The following is a 23,441-nucleotide window of genomic DNA, read 5'->3' as shown; positions in this document are numbered from 1 at the left end:
GCCTCACTCATCCTCATTTCCCTCTGCCCCTATCAGGTTCGACATCCTGGACCAGGAGATGAAGACTTTGATGACTCAGATTGATGGTGTGAACCTCGCTGCCAACAGCTTGGTAGAGAGTGGCCACCCACGCAGTGGGGAGGTGAAGCAGTACCAGGACCATCTAAACACCAGGTGGGGTGTGGGTAGGGCATGGGGCGGGGAGCATTGTCTCTCGACATCTGACACACTTCTGGGGGCCAGGCCCAAAATTTAGGCCACCTACTATGCACCAACACTTCTGTACCCTCAACATTCCTGTTTTTTTGTTTTTGTTTGTTTGTTTGTTTTTGAGACAGAGCCTCCCTCTTTTACCCAGGCTGGAGTGCAGTGGTGTGATCTCGGCTCACTGCAACTTCCACCTCCCAGGTTCAAGCTATTCGTGTGCCTCAGCCTCCCAAGTAGCTGGGATTACAGGCGCGCAGTACCATGCCTGGCTAGTTTTTGTATTTTTAGTAGAGACGGGGTTTCACCACGTTGGCCAGGCTGCTGTCATTCCTGGCCTCAAGCGATCTGCCCACCTGGGCCTCCCAAAGTGCTGGGATTACAGGCATGAGCCACCGCCCCCCCACCAACATTCCTGTCTGTCTCAGCCATGGTTCCTTCCCAGTAGTACTGGAGTTGTAGCAGCAAGGAGGAATGGTCGAGGTGTGAACAGCCCAGGGAGGGAGAGAAACGAGTCCTGGGAGGCTCGAATGCTGTGCCTGGGGAGGGCAGGTGTGTGTGTGTGTGATGGAGGGCACGTCCCAAGTGTGCCCAAACTCAGAATCAGGCCATATGCTTCTCATGCTATATTTCCCGGACATTCTTGGGCAGAGAAAATTGCTTTCTGAGAGCTCTTAAGTACTGTCCATAAAAAAATGCTCCAGCCTGTGCCAAATGCAGTATTGATAATGAGGCTGGCTTGAATGAAGAGGAGAATTAGCAGGGAGCCTTAAGCAAGCTTTGTGGCCAGAACAAAAAACAGGCCCCGAGGAGCCTTTAGAGAGGGGGTGCTTTCAGTGTGGGGTGAAATTGCCCACGAGTTCCTAGAGGATCTTTGAGGACACAGCAAACGCCTGCATTCCCTGTCTTTACCCTGGGCCCTGCACATGCAATGCCACGTGTTCACCACCTCCCCACTACCCTGGCCCCTTCCCCACACTTGTGCCCCACAGTAGAGCCTTGCTGTGCCTGAGGCAATCTGGGAGGTGGGCCTGGAGAAGACTCCATTGTAAAGAAAGGGATCAGCACAGTGGAGACTTCACTGGGGGGTTAAGGGGAGGCAGCGATGACCAGAATTCTTTAGAGCCACTAGAATGGGATGATTGTCTTAGCAGCCCAAGCTGGAGAGTGTGGTTCAGGAGATTCCTTTGTCAGTCTGATGTTTTACAAAGGAAGAGAATACCTCTTCCCTCTTCTTTTGCCTTGTAGGTCATGAGTTTGTGTGTGTTGGTGGGCAGGAGGTGGTAGAGATTATTGCAATTGCTGCATAATTGAGGAAAGTAGAGCAGGTCTAAACCAGAGAAACTTCCTGAGAGGAAGAACTCATCAGCTCAACAATGAACTATAGTCTGAGAATGTTGATCTTTACAGACCCCTAAAACAGGCCCCATCCCCAAGTGATAAATATCCAGGTACCTGCCATCCTTAAGTGAGAAAAAAACCTGAGGCATGAAATTAGATTAAATTTGAGAGTTGAAAGGGACCTGAGAAGTCACCCAGTCTAGCCAGCGATAGGGAACTCACTCCCTCACCCTGCAGCCTGTCTCATTTTTGGGCAACTCTTTTTGGTTAAAAAATTTGCTCTTCCATTGAGTGGAAATCTGCCTCCTTGAAATGTGTACCTATTGCTTCTGGCTCTGCCCTTGAGAGAGATCAGACTTACCCTGGTTCCTCTTCCGTGTATAGCTCTTCAGTTATTTTTCAGAACAATGCCCATTCTACACCTCCACCCCCAGAGTCGTCTTGTGCCTCTGCGGTGCTTTTCCTCAGGTTGCATTCTCCCTACCTCTACATTATTCCAAATCCTGTCTCTGCCTGGGCCAGTCCAAGTCACTTGCTTTCCAGTTTTCCAGATGAAAAGCCATCTTTTCCTCCTTTGTACTGGTTTTGAGCTTCACATCCTATCTTATATTCTAATTATTTTTGTCCCCAAGGACTTTCCTACTAGACTATGTAAGCAAATGAAGACCTGTGTCTATTTACATTGCCCAAGGGCTTTGCACACCAAACACATTTTTGAGGTTCCTCCTGTTTGGAATATTACTTTCCTAGCTTTGCCCTTGGCTTACTCTTTTTATTCAGGTCTCAGCTCAAATGTCAGCTTATTGGTGTGACCCCCACTGACCACCCCATTGAAAGCAGCACATCCTTCCTCTCGCTGACCCCTTTGGCCTCTATATTGTTACCTTCTTTTATTTTTTTCTTTGCACTTATCACCACTTGATGGATTATAGACTTGTTTATGTCTCTAACTACTTGAATGAAAGCAAGGACTTTGCATTATTCTTAATTAATTAATTAATTAATTTTTTATAGAGACAGAATCTCACTCTATTGCCCAGGCTGGAGTGCAGTGGTGCAATTTTGGCTCGCTGCAGCCTCAGCCTCCCAGGCTCAAGTGATTCTCCCACCTCAGTCTCCTGAGTAACTAGTGCTACAGATGCACACTACTATACCCAGCTAATTTTTTGTTTTTTTGTAGAGATGAGGTCTCACTATATTGCCTAGGCTGGTCCTGAACTCCTGGGCTCAAGTGATCATCCAGCCTCAGCTTCCCAAATTGCTGTGATTGACAGGTGTGAGCCACTGCACCCAGCCTGCATAGTTCTTTCCATATCCCTAGTACCTAGATCAGTGTATGCCACAAGGCACCTGAGAGTTGCTTGATAAATGCTTAGTACATGAGTGAACTGGGAAAAAACTAAAATTTTTCTGCCAAGCTTCTGTGTGAGTCATTCAAACACTTGATGAATGTGTGATCATCTTTCACCATCTGCATATTCCAGTTGAAGAAAAACCTGGCCCAGGACCAAACCTGAACTCTCGATGTCGCCTGACCAGTGCTAACTAGAGTGGCTCTATCAACTTCCTGCATCTCAAAGACAGTGCAGTGGCAGGGGCAAGTGTAGGTTTCGGAAGCACACTAGACCCAAACTCCAGTGCATCTTTGTGTGGCCTCCACCCAATGGCTACAGCGGGGCCGCTCCAGGAAAGGCCTGGAAAATCACTATGGCGCCTCTTGCCCGGGCACACAGCGAGACCCTCTCCCAGGAACACTTCCCTGTCGATTCCAGGGGTTTCAAACAAACGTGGAGAAAACCCCTTGATTTCCCAGCCTCAGAGCACCATCTGTGTGCCAGACAGGCACAGAATTCCCAGAGCACGGGGTCTTCATGGTCTAGGATGGGAGCCGAGAAATCTGCAGGCTGTCTGTCCTCCCTCGTATCCCTGGTCTCTCCCAGCCTGTCTCTTACATCTCTCTGCAGACCTTTCAAATCACACTGGCTGCTGTTGTCACACCTTGGGAATGCACAACAGCGCCCTCTGCCTAGTCCATCTGCTAGTCCCTCGGCTTCCATCCCCAGAGGCAGGGGACAAAGATGAATGAGAGACTTGGTCCCATCCTTTAATTGGTCACTCCAGTGGAGGCACTGGGGGTGTGTTCACTGACTGGGGCTTTGTGTCCAGTGATGGGTTGTGTGGAGGTCACGTGAGCGACTGTCACCCCGTTGCTCCTTCCAGCTCCCTTAGTCCTCCTCTCTGCCTGGTAGGTGCTGTGTACATGAAACTTTATGCTATGTTATTTGTGAGCTTGTCTGAATATTTCTCTAAATCATACACCCCACAGGGCAAGGCCTAATTATGTCTGTATTCTCCCAGAGGCCAACAAAATGCCTTATACCCCTGTGGGTGTTCAAGAAAGATGGGTTCAATTAGAGAATGAGCATTCAGCCTGCGTATTACAGTGATGCAGAATGAGTGAACCTAGGCCCAAGGGTAGTGTCCCTAGTGGTCTGGCCCGGCTGATGGGCAGCTCTTTGAAAGAGGTTTATTGTGTACTGCAGACCGACCCCAGGCCCCCAGGCATCCACCAGACCTTAGCACATTTCCGTGTTTCATAGCAACACTGTGCTCGAAGGTTAAGATTATGTTAGTCTTTTAAATTATCATCACAGCTTATTCCTCCTCATTCTCTTCTTCCCTCTCCTCTTATTCATCTTCTTTTTCACCAGGGCATCTTTTCTCTTAGATCCAAGGTGATCTTTTTCAGGCCCTAGGAGACTTTGCATGTGGCCTTGGGCGTTTACATGGTTCCTCTAGGGCAGCTGGCGACCCTATGTCCTGAAGCATTCTTGAAGTTAATGTGAGCCTTTTAATTATTTTGATATTTCATAAACTCTGGGGAAATTGTATATTTGCCTGAAATCCAACTACATGCATAGCCTTTGCTTTCATGTTCCTTTACTTATGGTTGGAATCACATCACTAATTACCCCCTGCTGATCAAAAGATCTGATTGACAGTGATATATGTCTTGAGTTAAAATTGGATAAGTGAATTTTGCTCACCCACGCTTTGTTAGGTAGATTTTGTTTTTCTTTTCATCATACAAAGTCTGTGCGGGGAGATTTGCAAGAAATGTGGGAAGGGGTCAGGATCTCCTATGGGAAGAGTTAAGGGAGAAGGTGTCTCTCTCCTCCGGGCTGTGTCCCCATCCGGCAGGTGGCAGGCATTCCAGACCCTGGTGTCAAAGCGGCGGGAGGCTGTGGACTCAGCCCTCCGAGTGCACAACTACTGCGTGGATTGTGAGGAGACCAGCAAGTGGATCACGGACAAGACAAAGGTAGTGGAGTCCACAAAAGACCTGGGGCGGGACCTGGCAGGTGTCATCGCCATCCAGCGAAAGTTGTCAGGGCTGGAGCGTGACGTGGCTGCCATCCAGGCCCGTGTGGATGCCCTGGAGCGTGAGTCCCAGCAGCTGATGGACTCGCACCCTGAGCAGAAGGAGGACATTGGTCAGCGGCAAAAACACTTGGAGGAGCTGTGGCAGGGCCTGCAGCAAGCCCTGCGGGGCCAGGAGGACTTGCTGGGGGAAGTCAGCCAGCTGCAGGCCTTCCTACAGGATCTGGATGACTTCCAGGCCTGGCTTTCCATCACCCAGAAGGCTGTGGCCTCCGAGGACATGCCCGAATCCCTCCCAGAGGCCGAGCAGCTCCTGCAGCAGCATGCAGGTATCAAGGATGAGATTGATGGGCACCAAGACAGCTACCAGCGTGTTAAGGAGTCTGGGGAGAAAGTGATCCAAGGCCAGACGGACCCAGAGTATCTGCTTCTGGGCCAGCGGCTAGAAGGCCTGGATACTGGCTGGGATGCCCTGGGCAGGATGTGGGAGAGCCGCAGCCACACCCTCGCTCAGTGCCTTGGCTTCCAGGAGTTCCAGAAAGATGCCAAGCAGGCCGAAGCCATCCTCAGCAACCAGGTAGAGAGGCATTCAGGGCTGGGACAGGCGGGTCTCTCAGGGCAGTAGCTCTTGTGGTGAGTCCACAAATGTGCTGAAAGGCTCAGGGACCACATGACTCTTGTCTTGTACTCTGTATTCACTCATGGGGGAAATCTTTGTTTCTCATTAGGTGCCTTTTCCAGCCCTATGCCTTGTTCCTGGGTCTATCAGAGGCTAGAGAAGCGCATTTTGCCCTGGGTGGTTAGTCTTCCATGTGGCTTTAGGCACACTGTTTATTGGTGCCCCTGGGGTAGGAGTGGGGGCAAGACCTGGGGAGTAGCACCTCCTCCCTGCTCATTCAGGGGGCTCATTCAGACTGTGGCCTGTGTGGCTGCACGTTGTGCTCCCACTTGGTAGGTGTGCTCATCACCTCCTCCATGTGTCTTCATGCCTTGTCTGGAAACTTGCTCCAACAGGAATACACTCTGGCTCACTTGGAGCCCCCAGACTCCCTGGAAGCTGCAGAGGCTGGGATCCGGAAGTTTGAGGATTTCTTGGGGTCTATGGAGAACAACCGGGATAAGGTCTTGAGTCCTGTGGACTCTGGAAACAAGCTGGTAGCTGAGGGAAACCTGTACTCAGACAAGATCAAGGAGAAGGTGCAGCTGATTGAGGACAGGTACTCCCGGGCCCCAGGGCCACGAGGCCCCCAGAGCCACAGAGGGGTAGTGGTGCCACGCAAGGACCCCAAGCTCAGCACTATTGAACCTATGCCTTTGGCTTCCTTTCCAGGCACAGGAAGAACAATGAGAAGGCCGAGGAGGCCTCTGTCCTCCTGAGAGACAACCTGGAGCTACAGAACTTCCTCCAGAACTGCCAGGAGGTGAGGCTCCAGCAAGGAGCAGCCGCTTTCCTGGAGATTCCTTTCTAGAAGCAGAGTGCCCTCAAGGGGGGAAGTCCATAGGGATCCTTTCTAGCCCATGAGCTGCGGGATTCCATGAGCGGGGACCTCTAGGTACTTAATTGGGTCATCCTCTAGAATCTTCAGTTGCACTTTTTTTTTTTTTTTCAAATCTGAAAAGTCATCCTTAACTTGTCAAGTCTAGGCCAGAGTTTCTTAAGAGTAGTCTAGGGACAGTCTATTTTAGAATCATCTAAGACCTAGTCTGGGCCAGCTTCAAGGATGTGTGACCTATGTCACACCCTGTGCTTAGCTTAGAAGGGTCCTGGGCTCAGTTTAATGCTCTACTCTTGCCATCTTGAAATTCTTCATGCTTTTGAACAACTCCATTTTGTACTGGGCCCTGCAAATTATGGAGCCAGTCCTGGTCCTAGTTAAAGCAGACCCCTGGGTCTCACTCAGGCCAGATGAATCAGAACTTTAAGGGGTGAGACAGAGAAAGAACATTTTAAACAAACCTGCCAGTTGGAAAACTGCTGGCTAGGAAGGTCCTTGCTCAACCTGGCGCCAGCTGTACAAGAAAGGTCTTTAATCCGCCTTCCCAGGTCCCTCCATTGACAGTACTTTCTACGTGGAATGGGGTTTTCCTTGACTTCCTTCTTGTCATACTTCTTTTCTGTCAGCCCAGGCAACTTTATTTTCATCAACTTCTGTCCTTGGCTTCTTCCTCAAATAACATTTTTTTCCTGTGTTTATCAAGGATCTCTCACCAAACTGCCAAAGGATGGATTTATCCATCCATCCAGTAAATACTCTTTGGGTTCCTAGAATATGCTAGGCCCTGTCGTAGGTCCTCGAAATATGGAGAGAAGAGTAAAGTATCCCTGGTCTCACACCATACACACTCCAGTGGGGAAGATGCACCTGTGCCCACATTTTAGCCCTGGCCTGTCATGGGTAAAGTTGCCTGTGCTGGTCCAGAGGGATCCAGAACTGCAGATGAGTTCTCTTCTGTGCTTGCACTTCCTCCCCATGGGCTTCTCCTTCTGCAGCCAGGGATGGGCAGCAGGTTCTGCCCTGCCAAAGAAATATACTCAGGGACAGTCAGCCCACTCTTTATGCACACAGCTCACTCTTTGGATCAACGACAAGCTGCTGACATCTCAGGATGTCTCCTACGATGAAGCACGAAACCTTCACAATAAATGGCTGAAGCACCAGGCATTTGTGGCAGAGCTGGCTTCCCATGAAGGGTGGCTAGAGAACATTGATGCGGTAAGTAAAGTGGGTGGTGGAGGGCACTCTGCTCAGATAGGCTTGCCTGGATGGGGCTTCACCCAAGGTGTGGACACTGTCCTAAAGCTTGCTTACAGTACAGAATGTGGCAGCGAACAACCTTTCTAAATAGTAGTTAAACCTTCAGAGGTCCTGATATAGTCAGTCTTAGTACACCTGGTCAGAATCAGTGCCTCTTCTGGGTCACCTGAATCTAGGAACAGCCCAGGACACTGAGGACATCTAGTTAGAGCTTCAGTGTCCAGTGCCAGGACAGCAGTTGTTAATGTTTGCTTTCCATTGCCCTCACTAGGGCTCCAGCACTGTCCTGCACAGGGCTGGAGGAATAGGCAAGATGATCAGAATGGTCCAGGGGAGCCATTAATCCTCATCATTTGTATGGGCAGAACCACTGGGGAGTGGTCATTTCCACTCCTTGTAGATGGTGAACTAAGGGACCCCTCTGTAGAGAGTTTGCCCAGTGGACAAGTCCAAATGTGGCTGGAATTAGATGTGGAAATCACTACCTTTGCTCCTTTCTACCATGGCTGTCCATGAAAAAGCAGCCCTAGGATCAGACTGATTTCTTAACCTCCCTGTGCCTCAGTTTCTTCCTCTATGAAATGAGAGTAATAATAGGACCTTCCCAGTGGAGTTGGGAGCACTAAATACTTAAAGACAAATGAAACATTTAGCATAGTACTTGGCAATTATGAGACACTCAATAAATAGTAACTTTTAGGCCAGGCACAGTGGCTCATGGCTGTAATCCCAGCACTTTGGGAGGCCGAGGTGGGCAGATCACTTGAGGTCAGGAGTTCAAGAACAGCCTAGCCAACATGGCGAAATCCCATCTCTACTAAAAATACAAAAATTAGCTGGGTATGGTTGCATATGCCTGTAATCCCAGCTACTCAGGAGGCTGAGACACAAAAGGGTTTAAACTGGCGGGAGGAGGTTGCAGTAAGCCAAGATTACGCCACTACACTCCAGCCTGGGCAACAGAGAGAGACTCTGTCTCCGAAAAAAATTAACTATTATTACTGATATAGATTCCTAAGTCCAATTTATATCACACTGTGCCCACCCAAAAATGATACATCTATGCAGATGAAAACCAGACAAGGCAACTTCAGTAACCAAAGGAGGTCAGTGAAGGTTAGTGCACAACCTCGGGAACTCACGGGGCAGTTTCTGCATTGGCTGTACTTGGATGGGTCTGGAATCCTTTTTCTTGCAGCAGCTGACCCTTGTCTGCAGCTCTCGTGCTGCAGTCTCCCTGAATCATTGCCCTCAGCGCTGCTCTCCCTGCCCGGCTTCCCCTACCAGCAGTGTCTAACCCTTTGAATATGAGGACTTTTTCCTTGTCTGTGGTGGTGCATATCATGAAAATTATGCACAGACTTTTTTTTTCACTCATCAGCTATTGTGTTAATGTATTTTATGTGTGTCCCAAGACAATTCTTCTTCCAATGTGTCCCAGGGAAGCCAAAAGGTTGGACACCCCTGCTAATGCTGGGGATTCAGAGTCAATTTCAGTTGCGCCTCACCCACATTCTATGAAGATTCTTCACCTTGCTGATCTCCTCTTGGGTAGTCTCTTGCAACCATTAGGAGCAGGGCTCACCCAAGGCCCATTCAGCCCAGAATGTGAGCTCCCCTCCTTCTTGACCCTAGGAAGGAAAGCAGCTGATGGATGAGAAGCCCCAGTTTACAGCCCTGGTGTCCCAGAAGCTGGAAGCCCTGCACCGGCTCTGGGATGAGCTGCAGGCCACCACAAAGGAGAAGACCCAGCACCTCTCAGCTGCCAGGAGCTCCGACCTGCGCTTGCAGACCCATGCTGACCTCAACAAGTGGATCAGCGCCATGGAGGACCAGCTGCGGTCAGATGACCCGGGCAAGGACCTGACCAGTGTCAATCGGATGTTGGCTAAGCTGAAGGCACGTGAGTGGGTTGTAGACTTAGAGTGGTAGGATAGAAGGGGTCGTGGAAGCCAATCTGACACCTTTATTTTTAATTTTAGGTTTGGGGGTACATGTGAAGGTTTGTTACACATGTCATGGGGGTTTATTGCACGTATTATTCCATTACCCAGGTTTTAAGCTCAACACCCAATAGTTATCTTTTCTGCTCCCCTCCCTTCTCCTACCCTCCCCCCGTCAAGTACACCCTAGTGTCTGTTTTGGTTGTGCCTCACCCACATTCTATGAAGATTCTTCGCCTTGCTGATCTCCTCTTGGGTAGCCTTTTGCAACCATTAGGAGCAGGGCTGATCCAAGGTCCAGTCAGCCCAGAATGTGAGCTCTCCTCCTTCTTGCCCCTAGGAAAGAAAGCAGCTGATGGATAAGAAGCCCCAGTTTATAGCCCCGGTGTCCCAGAAGCTGGAACGCCTACTGTTGTTTCCTTGTGTTCATAAGTTCTTCTCACTTAGCTCCCACTTATAAGTGAGAACATGTGGTATTTGGTTTTCTGTTCCTGCATCAGTTTGCTAAGGATAATGGCCCCAGCCCTATCCATGTTCGCACAAAAGACATGATCTCGTTCTTCTTTTATGGCTGCAAAGTATTCCATGGTGTATATATATCATATTTTCTTTATCCAGTCTGTCATTGATGGGCATTTAGGTTGAGTCCATGTCTTTGTTATTGTGAACAGTGCTACAGTGAACATAAGTGTACATGTGTATTTATGGTAGAATGCTTTACATTCCTCTGGGTATATACCCAGTAATGGGATTGCTGGGTCAAATAGTAGTTCTGTTTTTAGCTCTTGAGGAATTGCCATACTGTTTTCCACACTGGTTGAACTAATTCACACTCCCACCAACAGTGTATAAGGGTTTCCTTTTTTCTGCAACCTCGCCAGGATCTGTTATTTTTTGATTTTTTGATAATAGCCATTCTGACTGGTGTGAGATGGTATCTCACTGTGGTTAGGATTTGCATTTCTCTAATGGTCAATGATATTGAGCTTTTTTTCATATGTTTTTGCCTGCATGTGTGTCTTCTTTTGAAAAGTGTCTGTTCATGTCCTTTGCCCACTTTTTAATGGGATTGTTTGTTTTCCTCTTGTAAATTTAAGTTTCTTATAGATGCAGGATGTTAGACCCTTATCAGATCCATAGTTTGCAAATATTTTCTCTCATTTTGTAGGCTGTTTACTCTGTTGATAGTTTCTTTTGCTGTGCAGAAGCTCTTAAGTTTAATTAGATCTCATTTGTCAATTTTTGCTTTTGTTGCGATTGCTTTTAGTGTCTTTATCATGAAATCTTTGCCCATTCCTATGTCCAGGATGATATTGCCTAGGTTGTCTTCCAGGCTTTTTATAGTTTTGAGTTTTACATTTAAGTCTTTAATCCACCTGAGTTTATTTTTGTATATTGTGTAAGGGAGGGGTCCAGCTTCAATTTTCTGGATATAGCTAGCCAGTTCTCCCAGCACCATTTATTAAATAGGGAGTCTTTTCCTCATTGTTTGTTTTTGTCAGCTTTGTCAAAGATCAGATGGTGGTAGGTGTGTGGCCTTATTTCTGGACTCTCTATTCTGTTCCATTGGTCAATATGCCTGTTTTTGTACCAATACCATGCTGTTTTTGTCACTGTAGCCTTGTAGTATAATTTGAATTCCGGTAATGTGATTCCTCCAGCTTTATCCTTTTTGCTTAGGATTGCCTTGGCCATTCAGGCTCTTTTTTGGTTTCATATAAATTTTTAAATAATTTTTCTAGGCCGGGCATGGTGGCTCATGCCTGTAATCCCAGCACTTTGGGAGACCAAGGCAGGTGGATCACCTGAGGTCGGGAGTTCGAGAGCAGCCTGACCAACATGGAGAAACCCTGTCTCTACTAAAAATACAAAACTAGCTGGGTGTGGTAGTGCACCCCTATGATCCTAGCTACTTGGGAGACTGAGGCAGGAGAATCACTTGAACGCAGCAAGCAGAGATTGCAGTGAGCTGAGATCGCACCATTGCACTCCAGCCTGGGCAACAAGAGCAAAACTCCATCTCAAAAATAATAATAATAATGATAATTTTTCTAGTTCTTTGAAGAATGTCATTAGTGCTTGTGATAGGAACAGCATTGAATCTGTAAATTGCTTTGAGCAGTATAGCCATTTTAACTATATTAATTATTCCTACCCATGAGCATGAGATGTTTTTCCATTTGTTTGTGTCTTCTCTAATTTCTTTGAGCACAATCTGAAACCTTAAAGTAAGCACTCCTACTCTTTCTCTTAACTGGACTTGCTTTTATCATGCAAAAATGTCGCCTGGTTTCTAATCCATCTCCAACCCCTTTTGCAGTGAGTAGGACAGAGACCCAAAAGGGCGCATGAGAAAGAGAACAGGCACTCAGAGGAGGGAAAATGAGTGGGAGCATCCAAGGAGACTCCTTGGAGGAAGTTGAGCTCAAATTGGGCCTTAAAGGAGGGGTGGGATGCAGATGAATGAAGAAGATGGAGGGGCTGTCCAGGCGCCAAGGCTGGTGCTGACACCGTCCCCTTGTGTCTCAGCGAGTGGAGGACCAAGTGAATGTGCGGAAAGAGGAGCTGGGGGAGCTGTTTGCCCAGGTGCCTTCAACAGGAGAGGAGGCAGGAGACGTAGACTTGAGCATCGAGAAGCGGTTCCTGGACCTCCTGGAACCCCTGGGGAGGAGGAAGAAGCAGCTGGAATCATCCAGAGCCAAGCTGCAGATCAACCGGGACGTAGAGGATGAGACGGTGTGTGGGCCACAGCTTCTCCCCACCCCCTGAGGCGGAGCCACCAGCTGCCATCAGAGTAGCTGGCTGCCACCCAGAGCAATTCTTGGCAGCAGATGACTGGTCACCTCACCCCTCATCTCATAGGGGTGTTGTGAGGATTACATTAAATAGAAAGCTCAAGTCAGTGCTTTTGGTGGGAACTCACTGTTCACTTGCTAGCATTGCTCAGTGAAGAACATGGACTTTGGGGTCAGACAGACTTGGGTTCGAGATCCAGCTACGTTACCGTCCCACTGTCTGACTAGGAGCAAGTTATTTGGAACCTCAGTTCAAAATCCCTGAATATTCCCATCTATAAAAGGGGGACAAAACCCTGATGGGATGTTGGGAGGAACTGGGGAGACACTGCCAGCAAAGCTCTACCCCGCCCATGGTGAGCACTCGGGAAAGGGTGGCCATGATTGTCATCAGCTCTCCCCTGCCTTCTGGTCTCTGCAGCTCTGGGTGGAGGAGAGGCTGCCTCTGGCCCAGTCAGCCGACTATGGCACTAATCTGCAAACTGTGCAGCTGTTCATGAAGAAGAACCAGGTGAGTCCTGCCTCACCTCGCCAGTCGTACCCGCCCCTCCTCACCCCCACCTGGCCCCACAGGGGTGGGCCCAGCCCTGGCCTGCAGAAGGCTAGCAACGGCAGGTTAGTGTTCCTGTTGGCAGCTTTGGGGTCTCCAAACCGTATTGGTAGTCTTAGAGCAGAAAGAGCAGGTTTTTGTGATTATAGAGCAAATTCTGGGAGGATCACAGAGGAGGGAGGAATCCTGGTGCTTGGGGATTCAGGGCCATTCAGCCTCCGTCAGGCACAGGTGAATGCAGGGTCTTGGGGGCCCTGGCCTGGAGGTTGATGTGCTTCAGTAGCTGTGTACTCAGTGTGTCCACTGGTCTGCCTGCGAGGAAGGCAGTAACTCCTGGTCTCTCTCCCACAACACTGCCTTGCCCCTCTTCCAGGGCTGAGCTTGGCATGTGCGGTGTCCTTGGGGTAAGTAGGCCCCATTTCTCTGGACATGTGAGGATACTTGTGGGGCTCAAATTCCATTAGGAAGCCACTAACTTTGGACTCCGAGCCCTTGGAGCAAACATCCCTCTGCTTTTTGGCACTCGCTTAGCCCTGATTGGGAGCTCCTGTGGCCCTGGTCAGAATCCTGGACGTGAGCAGATGCCAAGCACTCCCTCTTGGATCAGGGCTGTAGCAGGAGCCTGAATCATGCAAGGAAGCTGGCTGTGTGGGGTCGCAGTGGCCAGAGAGATGGCCACAGACCCTTCTTGGACAGAGAGACCCTCCCTCTGCATGCTCTCTGGGTCAGCAAGGAGAGCCCAGGAACTTAGATCCCAGAGAAAAGCGACATGTCCCAGAGTGCCCTGTTAGTACTGCAACTCCTTGAGGAAGGAAAGTCATAGCAGACAGCACTCCCTTTCCCCACGCTGGTAGCAACTGACATCTGCTCACAGGACCGTTTGAGCCCAGCAGCAGTGCAGAAGCCTGGATTATATTCAGAGAGGTTTCTTCAAAGCTGCCTTAGGCCCTTTGCTTCTGGTTGATGCGATCTGGTCACAGAGACTCCAGCAGCCACATGCAGGGACCTGGGCTAGAAGATGATAGAAATCCATCCTCAGTTAATGCCACAACCTTCAGCTAAAGGTGGAAGGCTGGTAGGACATGGTATCCTTGGGACCTCAGTTTCCTTAATTGTAAAATGAGCCAACTCTAGTCTTTCCGACACTAGGATTTTTGATTCTGTGCAGCCTCTATAAGTGTTATTGTTCAAAGGTTTTTAACTCCCCTGGCTGGCAGTTGCTATTTCAGGAAAAGGACAAGACAAATATGGATGGGGTTCCCCTAACCAAGAAGGGAAAGGCAGCCTCTTGGGAAAGCGTGACTGCCCTAGTGAAGACTATTTTAGGCTCACCTGGCTAAACCATAAATCCAGTTTTATCATTTTCCCACTTAAAACCCTCTATTGCAATGGTTCTCAAACTCCAATATGCAACTCCTTTAACAAGACCTCTGGGTGAGTTCACACAACTTAACCGCGTGCCACCCCCAGATCCACTGCATCAAGCTCTGCGGGTAGAGCCTGATAATTTGCATTTCCAGCAAGATCCTGGGTGATGCTGATGCTGCTGGTTCAGGACTCCACTTTGGGGACCACTGCTCTCGGGACTATTCATTGCAATTAGAACACATTCCACAAGGTACTACATGAAGAGTTCTCACACCGGGCTGTACACTCAAATCACCTAGGCACCTTTTAGACAGGTGAATGCCCAGGTCCCACCTCAGATCAATTAGGATCTCTGGGGGTAGGCTCCTAGCTGCATCTATTTCCCTGGGTTATTCAGTGGGCAATCAGGATTAAGAACCAGTCATGCCTGATATGGCCCCTGCCTTCCTCTGAATCTCAGCTCTTCTCACTTTGCCCTCCTTCACGGTATTCCAGCTCTTCTTGCCCTCTCTGTGGCCTCAGGCAGTCCCAGCTCAAGACCACCCCAGAACCTTTGCACTTGTTCAGTCCTCTTGCCAGGAACACTCACCTCCAGATCTCTGTGTGGCTGCCTCCCTCCCGTCATTCGTGGTCAAGTGTCGTCTCCTCAGAGGGGCCCTCCCTGACTCCCTCAGCTAAAGTGGCTCCTGCCACATCACAGCAGACGTTCTTCATCCCACTGTTGTCTTTTCCTTGTAGCCCCCAGGGAGGAAGGCCCAGCCTTTGTTTATTCATTTATTTGCATGTTTACCTTCTATTTCCTCTACCAGGTTGTAAGCTTTAGAGTACAGGGATTTTCATTTTTCTTGTTTCTATATTGTCCCTATTACCTAGACCAGGGTCTGGTACATAGAAAAGAACTTAATACATAGTAGTTGAATGAATGAAGATGGGGAAGAAGACATTAAACGTAAGTACCCTGCACAGATACTAGAAAGTAATTGCTTAAAAAGAAAGAAATACCTTTTTAGGCTTGGCGCAGTGGCTCATCTGTAATCCCAGCACTTCGGGAGGCCGAGGTGGGTGGATAGCCTGAGCCCAGGAGTTTGAGACCAGCCTGGGCAACATGGCAAAACCCCATCTCTACAAAAAATACAAAAAATTAGCCAGATGTGGTGGTACATACCGGTAATCCAAGCTACTTGGGATCTGAGCCTACTTCCCATCTGAGCCTGGGAAGTTGAGGCCCAGTAAGCTGTGATTGTGCCACTGCACTCCAGCCTGGGTGACTGGAGTGAGACCCTATCTTAAAAAAAAAAAGAAAGAAATTAATTTTCAGGCCACCATGCAAAGGTCTTAAGATCTCAGAGTAACAAGCAAATGGAGCTGAAAACGTGGGTTGTTTGAATGCAATTGCAGAGACTGCCGGAAATTGTAAAAATTGAGATTCTGAGCATAAAGTATACAAATGCATTTCAGCAAGTTATGTGACTTGTAGATGTGGTTATTTTGTATATATTTCAAATGCTAGCTATCACTGTACTGCTCACGTGGGCTGCTCTTGCCCCTGCCTTCCAGTTTTAAAGGCCACAGGAAAATTATAGAGAGGGAAGAAACAGGTAGCGAGATATATGGAGCTCAGGAGCCCACACACCAGCAGCAGCTAGCCCGGCCTCTAGGACCTAGAAAGCAAGTAGCCCGTGTCAGGGCGTCCTGAAGAAAAAGGTGACCCAGCCACCAGGGTGGGAGGAAGAGGCCATGTTCATGACCGAAGGCTCAAACAGGGACTAATGCAAAGCTCACAAAAGATTTGAGAAATAGAAGTAGGGAAAAACGAAACAAAAGCTAAGACTGTAAACGAGGGGCTGCTGTCACCTGTTCTTTTAGATGGAAGGCGAAAACTGTGTCCACCTGAGCTGCCAGGTTGTGCGGATCCCACATAAATGATCCTGCATAAATCCTGCAAAAGCTGTTAGAACAAGGTATCAAAAAGGCCATTTTTCTTTTCCTTCCAACACATACACCTAAGGAATCAAGCTCTGCTGAAGCATAGGAAGATAGGGGACAGTCAAGAGTACAGGCTTCTGGGTCAGGTGGAGCTGTGTTCAAATCCGGCTCTGCCACTGAGTGACTTCACTGCTGCATGCCAGTTTCCACATGCTTATCTCAGCAGGCCACCTGAGGGTGCAAGAATGGTGCACGTGAGGTGCTTAGCAGCCTGCAAGAGGTCCTTGGTAGTTCTTATCGCCATCACCTGCTCTGCTCTAGCAACAGGGGGTGAGAGGGACCAAGGGTGTCAGAGCTATGCTGCCACTGCAGAAGCAGCCTCCCCGCCATGGTGGGAAGGCCCTGCCCTGAGCTCTTCCTTCTGGCCACAGACACTGCAGAATGAGATTCTGGGCCATACGCCGCGGGTTGAGGATGTGCTTCAGAGAGGGCAGCAGCTGGTGGAGGCAGCGGAGATCGACTGCCAGGACCTCGAGGAGCGCCTGAGACACCTGCAGAGCTCCTGGGATAAGCTGCAGGAGGCAGCAGCTGGGAGGCTGCAGCGACTGAGGGACGCCAACGAGGCACAGCAGTACTACCTGGATGCGGATGAGGCTGAGGCCTGGATTGGCGAGCAGGAACTCTACGTCATCTCTGATGAGATCCCCAAGGTCTGTTCAGGCAGGGGATACCAGCCAGGGTGCCAAGGCAGAGAGGAAGAGTTGAGGTTGGCTGTCCGTGGGGAGCCTTGTGAGTCCAACTGCGTGAGGAGTGAGGCCAGGGGAGGGGCACGAGGAACCCACAGACTCCCTGCCCTCCCTTGGTGCCTGCTTGGACACACCCCTGCAGGGCACACGCTGCAGCCAGGTGCCTCCTGTTTGCCCACTTAGGTTTGCTCTAACCCAGGGGTTCTCTACTTTTCTTTGCCATGGATTCTGTACTGGTGAACTGCTATGAAAGAGATGGGGTGAGAGGTGACAGGTGGGGGTCTCTCAAAGCTGGAATGATATATGATGTTTTCATGGGGACAGGGGTTAGGGCACGAAAGGAAGGGTATATGTCAGATACAAATCGGGGGAGTCTGGAGAGGGAGGTAGGACACGGGCATTGCTGGGAAATCAGAAAGGCAGGAAGGGAACATGTGCGGCTCTCCTACGGGTGTCCCACAAGCCTGCTCCCCTCCTCCCTAAGGCACCTCCAGGAGCAGGGGCACAACTTGCCAAGGGAGGGATCATGGCCAGGCTGAGCTCTGGCGCTGACTGTCTGCTGCGTTCTAGGATGAAGAGGGCGCCATCGTGATGCTGAAGCGGCATTTGAGGCAGCAGCGTGCGGTGGAGGACTATGGCCGGAACATCAAGCAGCTGGCCAGCCGGGCCCAGGGCCTGCTGTCTGCAGGCCACCCTGAGGGGTGTGTGTGCCCCCTGGGCTGACTCAGTCAGGAGATGGGGATCAAGCCAGGGGCCCACCAGCCAATGTCCCTTCAGATTTAAGAGGAAAATGGAAACAGTTTTCACTAATAGGGCTGGAGAAAATTGCCGCAGGACTGGTGATGGATCCAATTTCATTTAATGCCTTGGTTTTGTGTGAGTCACTTCCAGCTGGGTCAACAAGGCCCTGGTTTGCAAAATGAAAAGAGAAGGGGTTAGCAAAACTACCCTCTTGGTGACCTGATAGCACCAATTTTCCAAAGGGTTACAATATGCTAAGGGACACTGAAGACTACTTTAGCTTTTCTTTTTATGGTCCAGAAGGTCTGCAGGACTTCACGGTCCAGACAGAACCACGATGTAGGAATGCAGGTGGAAACCTGTGCCCACCTGGGCTGTGAGGTTTTGTGGATCCTGCATACATGGGAACCCACTGGGCCACAGACCACACACTGCCCCCAGCCACAGCCCTGTCCTCAGCTGCCATTAAGGTGCCCACCACTGTGGGTCCTCAGCAGCCACCCCAGATTTTCCCCGGGACCCACACTGTCTGGGCCCCTAGTATGTCCTGTCCCTCCCTGGAGGGCTGAGCAGAGTTGTTGCTGCAGGAGCCCTGCTCAGGCAGTGAGGCTCCCCCAGCCTCTCTGGAAGAACAATGGAGGCATTCCCCATTTGCACTTGTCCCTGTAAGCTTGCCAGATTGAGGGGCACCACGGGAAGCACTCCTCCAGGACACAGTGTGTCATCCACTGAGGCTAGGGTGTGGCCCCTTCTCTCCCCAGCTCTTCCCCGGCAAAGCCCCTGTCATTTCTCCAGAGCTTCACTCCCTACCTATCCCTGCCAGGGGGCTGTGGTCAGCATATGTTGGCTCCCCCGAGCCACTGCTCTGGGTTCGTGGCTGCTGTCTCTGAGGGCCTTCTTGGTTTTGAATTCCAGGGAGCAGATCATCAGGCTTCAGGGGCAAGTGGACAAGCACTATGCAGGGCTGAAGGACGTGGCGGAAGAGCGCAAGCGCAAGCTGGAGAACATGTACCACCTGTTCCAGCTCAAGCGGGAGACTGACGACCTGGAGCAGTGGATTTCAGAAAAGGAGCTGGTGGCCTCTTCCCCGGAAATGGGGCAAGACTTTGACCACGTGACTGTGAGTAGCCACAGCTCCTGCTGTCTTTGTCTTTCTCTAATGCAGTAGACGCAGCCAGCCCTCACTCGAGACACACAGAGTGCTGCGCAGGATGCGACTTCCCCAGTGTGAGGTGGGACCCGCAGATGGGGCCTGCCCTGGGGAAGGTGTGACAGTGTGGCTCCCGGTGCTGCAGTCACTGCCTGGGAATGTCTTCCACTAAGCTGGTGACACCTATAACCCCTCTGCACCCCATAACCACATTTCTGTCTGCCCCACACCCAGCTTCTGCGGGACAAGTTCCGGGACTTTGCCCGGGAGACTGGGGCGATTGGGCAGGAGCGGGTGGACAACGTGAATGCCTTCATCGAGCGACTCATCGACGCGGGCCACAGCGAGGCGGCCACCATCGCTGAGTGGAAGGACGGGCTGAACGAGATGTGGGCAGACCTGCTGGAGCTCATCGACACGCGTATGCAGCTGCTGGCCGCCTCCTACGACCTGCACCGCTACTTCTACACGGGTGCCGAGATCCTGGGCCTCATCGACGAGAAGCACCGCGAGCTGCCAGAGGACGTGGGGCTGGACGCCAGCACGGCGGAGTCCTTCCACCGGGTGCACACGGCCTTCGAGCGGGAGCTCCACCTGCTGGGTGTCCAGGTACCTTCAGCCACCCACCTGCTACCAACTTCCAGGAGACCCGGGTGTCAGTCCCAACCTGGCTGTCAGCGGGGAAACCTCTAGGATGGGTGCCAGGAGGTTTCGCCTCCTTAGACAGCCAGGAGCTCAGGGCAGGGAGCAGTGGCTTTCAGATGTTCCTTAGCTTCAGAAGTCGTTCTTTAAACTGAATCCTCACAAAAGGCCGATGCATATAATACTATACAGTGCAGTTTCTCCAGTTGTACAGTATTATTAGTGAACACATGCACAGCACTTTTCTAGCACCAGGTGCTTTTCTGAGCAATGTATGTAGCCATTGGACCCTCAAGGCCATCCTCTGAGGCAGCTGCTAATATTCCCTGCACTTTGCAGATGAGAAAAGGGAGGGGTAGAGGGCCCATAAGTTTCCCAGGAACATGTGGGTACACAGTAAAGCCAGGGCTCAGACCCTGGCAGTTTAGCTATAGACCCCACACACTTAGCACCAGGCACTTCAACCTTTCCACATGGGAGCTGCAGAGCCCCCAAGTTCTACTGTTCAAACCCCTGCCTTCCCCGGCAAAGCCCCTGTCATTTCTGCCCTCCACAGATCCCTAGGGTCCCCCAGAGCTTGGTATGATAGAAAGGGCAAATGCAAGGTGGCCCCTGTTGCTGAGGGCTCCCCCAGCTTCCAGTGCAGCAGGGAGAGGTAGGCTGGCTGTGCAATCCCAGACCAGCCCCGCAGAGGTTGGGGACAGAACACCAGGGTACACTGGGCCCCTGGTTCATCCAAAAGGGGATCTCTTAGGGATGTGTCCTCCAGCTGGAGTGGAGGGCCTGGTGTGTGGCTGTTGCATTTGGGGATGCCAGGGCCCCTGAGATAGATGTAGTCCCACTGAGGTCTTAGGAGTGAGGTGTCACTGTCTCCGGGGCCAGCCTCAATCAGGGGATCTGGTGCAACCCCTTCCTTAGAGAGGCAGCACACAGAGTGGTTAAGAATGAGGACTCAGGAGCACGGTGCAAATCCCAACTGTAGCCCTTTACTAGTTTGAGGGACCCTGGACCAGTTACTTAGCTTCCCTGTGCCTCGTTTTCCCCATCTCAAAAATAGCAACAGTAATAGTACCTCGTTCATGGGTTTGTTGGAAAGATGAAGAGAGTTCATCAATAGAAAGTGTTTAGAACAGTGCCTGGTACGTAGTTCCTCTCATTAGTGTACTGTTGAGGAGATCAAAGGGCACGGAGTTCCTCTCACTCCCAAACCTTCACAAAGTTCAAGAGGTATCTTGGGTAGGCAGAAGTGTCAAAGCAAGGAGCCTTCTCCTATAGCACCCCCTGGGTGGAGGCTGAAGATCCTAGCTTCCAGCAGTGCCCTGAGTTGGTAGGCCAGGAGAATGTAGCTGCCCTTCCAGTCCTAGGACCACAGCACCTAGGGAACGATGTCCAGGGAACAATGTCTGGTTTTGCCTGACCACAGGTGCAGCAGTTCCAGGACGTGGCCACCCGTCTGCAGACAGCATATGCTGGGGAGAAGGCAGAGGCCATCCAGAACAAGGAGCAGGAGGTGTCTGCCATGTGGCAGGCACTGCTCGATGCCTGTGCCGGGCGCCGGACCCAGCTAGTGGACACGGCGGATAAATTCCGCTTCTTCAGCATGGCCCGTGACCTCCTCTCCTGGATGGACAGCATCATCCGGCAGATCGAGACCCAGGAGAGGCCCAGGTGAGGGGAGCGTCCTTGAGGCAGAGGCAGCTCCTCTCCAGGCCAGAGGATCCCGGCCAACCAGGGTGCTGCACTGGGGCTCGTCCCTGGAGGGACAGTCCTGGATTATTGGTCCATGAAAATCCCTGGGGGACACTTGAGGCCTGAGGCTGGATCTAGGCAGAAATGGCCTGGCTCAGCTTCCACTGGGAGGACCAATCGTTTCAGAGTCAGGAGAGTCCTGGGTGTAGAGAGAGAGACATCTGTCATTCAGGTTCTCCAATGGGCACAGTGACCATGGCTGTCAGTGAAAATAAGCAACTCACATGTCCAAAGCTGGGTAGGTCTAAGATTGCGCATTCTTCTCCTAGCCCTGGGATGTGAGGGGGCCCTTCCCCCGAAACTCAGGAAGAAGCTCATTGTCCATGAGAGGAGGAGTCAGGCATTGGGCAGTGAGAGCCCCTGCAGAGATCAGACCACTCTGCCCAGTCTGTGCAACTTCATCAGTTATTGCTGATCCATCTCCATCCTTCTGCCCCTACAGTGTCTGTCCTGATGGTCTTACTTTTAACATTCTTACAGAGATATAACTCCCATACCACACTTCATCCATTTAGTGTGTATCATTCAATGGTTTTTAATATATTCGCTGTTACACAACTATCCCCACAATCTAAGGTTAGAAGATTTTCATGACTCCGTCCCTATTAGCAGTCACTCCCCATTCCCCTCTCTTCCCAGTTCCTGGAAACCACTACATGACTTTCTATCTCTCTAGATTTGCCTATGCTGGACATTTCATATAAATGGAATAATACAATATGTGGTCTTTTGTGACTGACTGCTTTCCCTTCATATAATGTTTTCAAGATGCATCCATGTTGTAGCATCAGTCAGTACCCTATTCCTTTTTATTGCCCAGTAATATTCCCAGGCTTCTTTGGGATTTCTGTACCCACTGCCCATGCTCTGGCCACTGAGCAATGGGAGATACTAGGGCATCTGTGTTCCTGCTGGGACTGGGCTGGCGGAGGACCCCCTGGCTGGCCAGAGAGAGAGGAGGGAGCAGGGTCTGACTCCCACAGGCACGGGGAGGTGGGCCCCTCTGGTTGGGACACAGAGGCAGTCCAGAGTGACCCAGAGTTCCCTTCTTCCCTTGTCCTCCTGTCCCGCAGGGATGTCTCCTCTGTGGAATTGCTCATGAAGTATCACCAGGGCATCAATGCAGAGATTGAAACCCGGAGCAAGAACTTCAGTGCCTGCCTGGAGCTTGGCGAGTCCCTGCTGCAGCGGCAGCACCAGGCCTCAGAGGAGGTGAGGGGACGGCAGGGATGGAGGCGAGCCAGGCAGCCTCCTGGGAGGGAGCTGAGAGCTGCAGCTTTTCTGAGGAGCTTGTCTTGCTCTCACTCATAGAGATCAGGGCTGCACACAGGCCTGGGGATTGCAGCCCCAGCAAGTACACTCCCTGCCTTAAGGAGCTGGCCACTCAGTAAAGCAGAGCAGGCTCATAACCTGCCTAACACCCACAGGTGCACACACTTTGGAGGTGGTGACCTCCTTTGATAGGAGAGGCACATGGGCCTCAGAGAGGTTAAGTAACATGCCCCAGGCCGCACAGCTGGCAAGTAGCTGGGCCAAGACTTGAAGCCAGGACTGTAGAACCAAACCTGGCATTCTTTGCAGGACCCATCTATGCACTGCCTCAGATGGGGAAGGGTTTGCCAGGCCTGAACTTTTCTCCCTTTCCTCCCCGTAGATCCGCGAGAAACTGCAGCAGGTGACGTCTAGGAGGAAAGAGATGAATGAGAAGTGGGAGGCCCGCTGGGAGCGGCTCCGCATGTGTGAGTAGAGCCCCGGAGGCAGGGCCCGGGGGCAGGAGTACCCCCGCTGGAGTAGGGGAATAGGGAGGTGCCACCATGGGTGGATTTTCACTACTGTCTAGAGAGGAGCCCCCCACAGCACTGCTCTTCAGCAAAGCTCTGGGGCCAGGGGCCTCAGCCGTCTAGGCAGAAGGCTGGAGTGGACACGCTGCTGGAAGCCTCTAACCAGGCAGCTGCCCCCACTCCCTGCACATCCTCTGCCCCACTTGCCCCCAGCCTCATGCCCAGGCTGGTATGCCTGCAGAGCTATGCCCTGGGGGAGGGGTTGAGGGTTGGGGGAGGGGTTGGGGTCTGGGGGAGGGGTTGGGGTAAGGCTCTCATGAATCCCAGACATTCCTCCTGAGGAATATCAAGCGTAGAGGGGGCTCTTC

General features: G+C 51.0%; 1 protein-coding gene across 4 annotated transcripts in view; it reads left to right on the top strand.

The window, feature by feature from the left end:
- SPTB (spectrin beta, erythrocytic) overlaps window positions 1–23,441 on the top strand; it is a 137,173-nt gene that overhangs the window by 91,070 nt on the left and 22,662 nt on the right. For all 4 annotated transcript variants that reach the window (XM_065548904.2, XM_065548902.1, XM_065548903.1 and 1 more), the window contains exons 15-29: window positions 37–174; window positions 4,747–5,503; window positions 5,941–6,143; window positions 6,257–6,347; window positions 7,494–7,640; window positions 9,318–9,581; window positions 12,155–12,361; window positions 12,842–12,931; window positions 16,696–16,974; window positions 17,581–17,711; window positions 18,667–18,871; window positions 19,136–19,510; window positions 20,967–21,211; window positions 22,366–22,504; window positions 22,947–23,031. In XM_065548904.2, coding sequence (XP_065404976.1) covers window positions 37–174; window positions 4,747–5,503; window positions 5,941–6,143; window positions 6,257–6,347; window positions 7,494–7,640; window positions 9,318–9,581; window positions 12,155–12,361; window positions 12,842–12,931; window positions 16,696–16,974; window positions 17,581–17,711; window positions 18,667–18,871; window positions 19,136–19,510; window positions 20,967–21,211; window positions 22,366–22,504; window positions 22,947–23,031 — 3,356 coding nt within the window. The remainder of the gene's footprint in view (window positions 1–36; window positions 175–4,746; window positions 5,504–5,940; window positions 6,144–6,256; window positions 6,348–7,493; window positions 7,641–9,317; window positions 9,582–12,154; window positions 12,362–12,841; window positions 12,932–16,695; window positions 16,975–17,580; window positions 17,712–18,666; window positions 18,872–19,135; window positions 19,511–20,966; window positions 21,212–22,365; window positions 22,505–22,946; window positions 23,032–23,441) is intronic.

This window comes from Macaca fascicularis, chromosome 7 (assembly GCF_037993035.2).
Source record: "Macaca fascicularis isolate 582-1 chromosome 7, T2T-MFA8v1.1".
Lineage (NCBI taxonomy): Eukaryota > Metazoa > Chordata > Mammalia > Primates > Cercopithecidae > Macaca > Macaca fascicularis.
The sequence above is the reverse complement of the archived record's forward strand: the minus strand, read 5'-3'. Positions and strand labels throughout refer to the sequence as shown.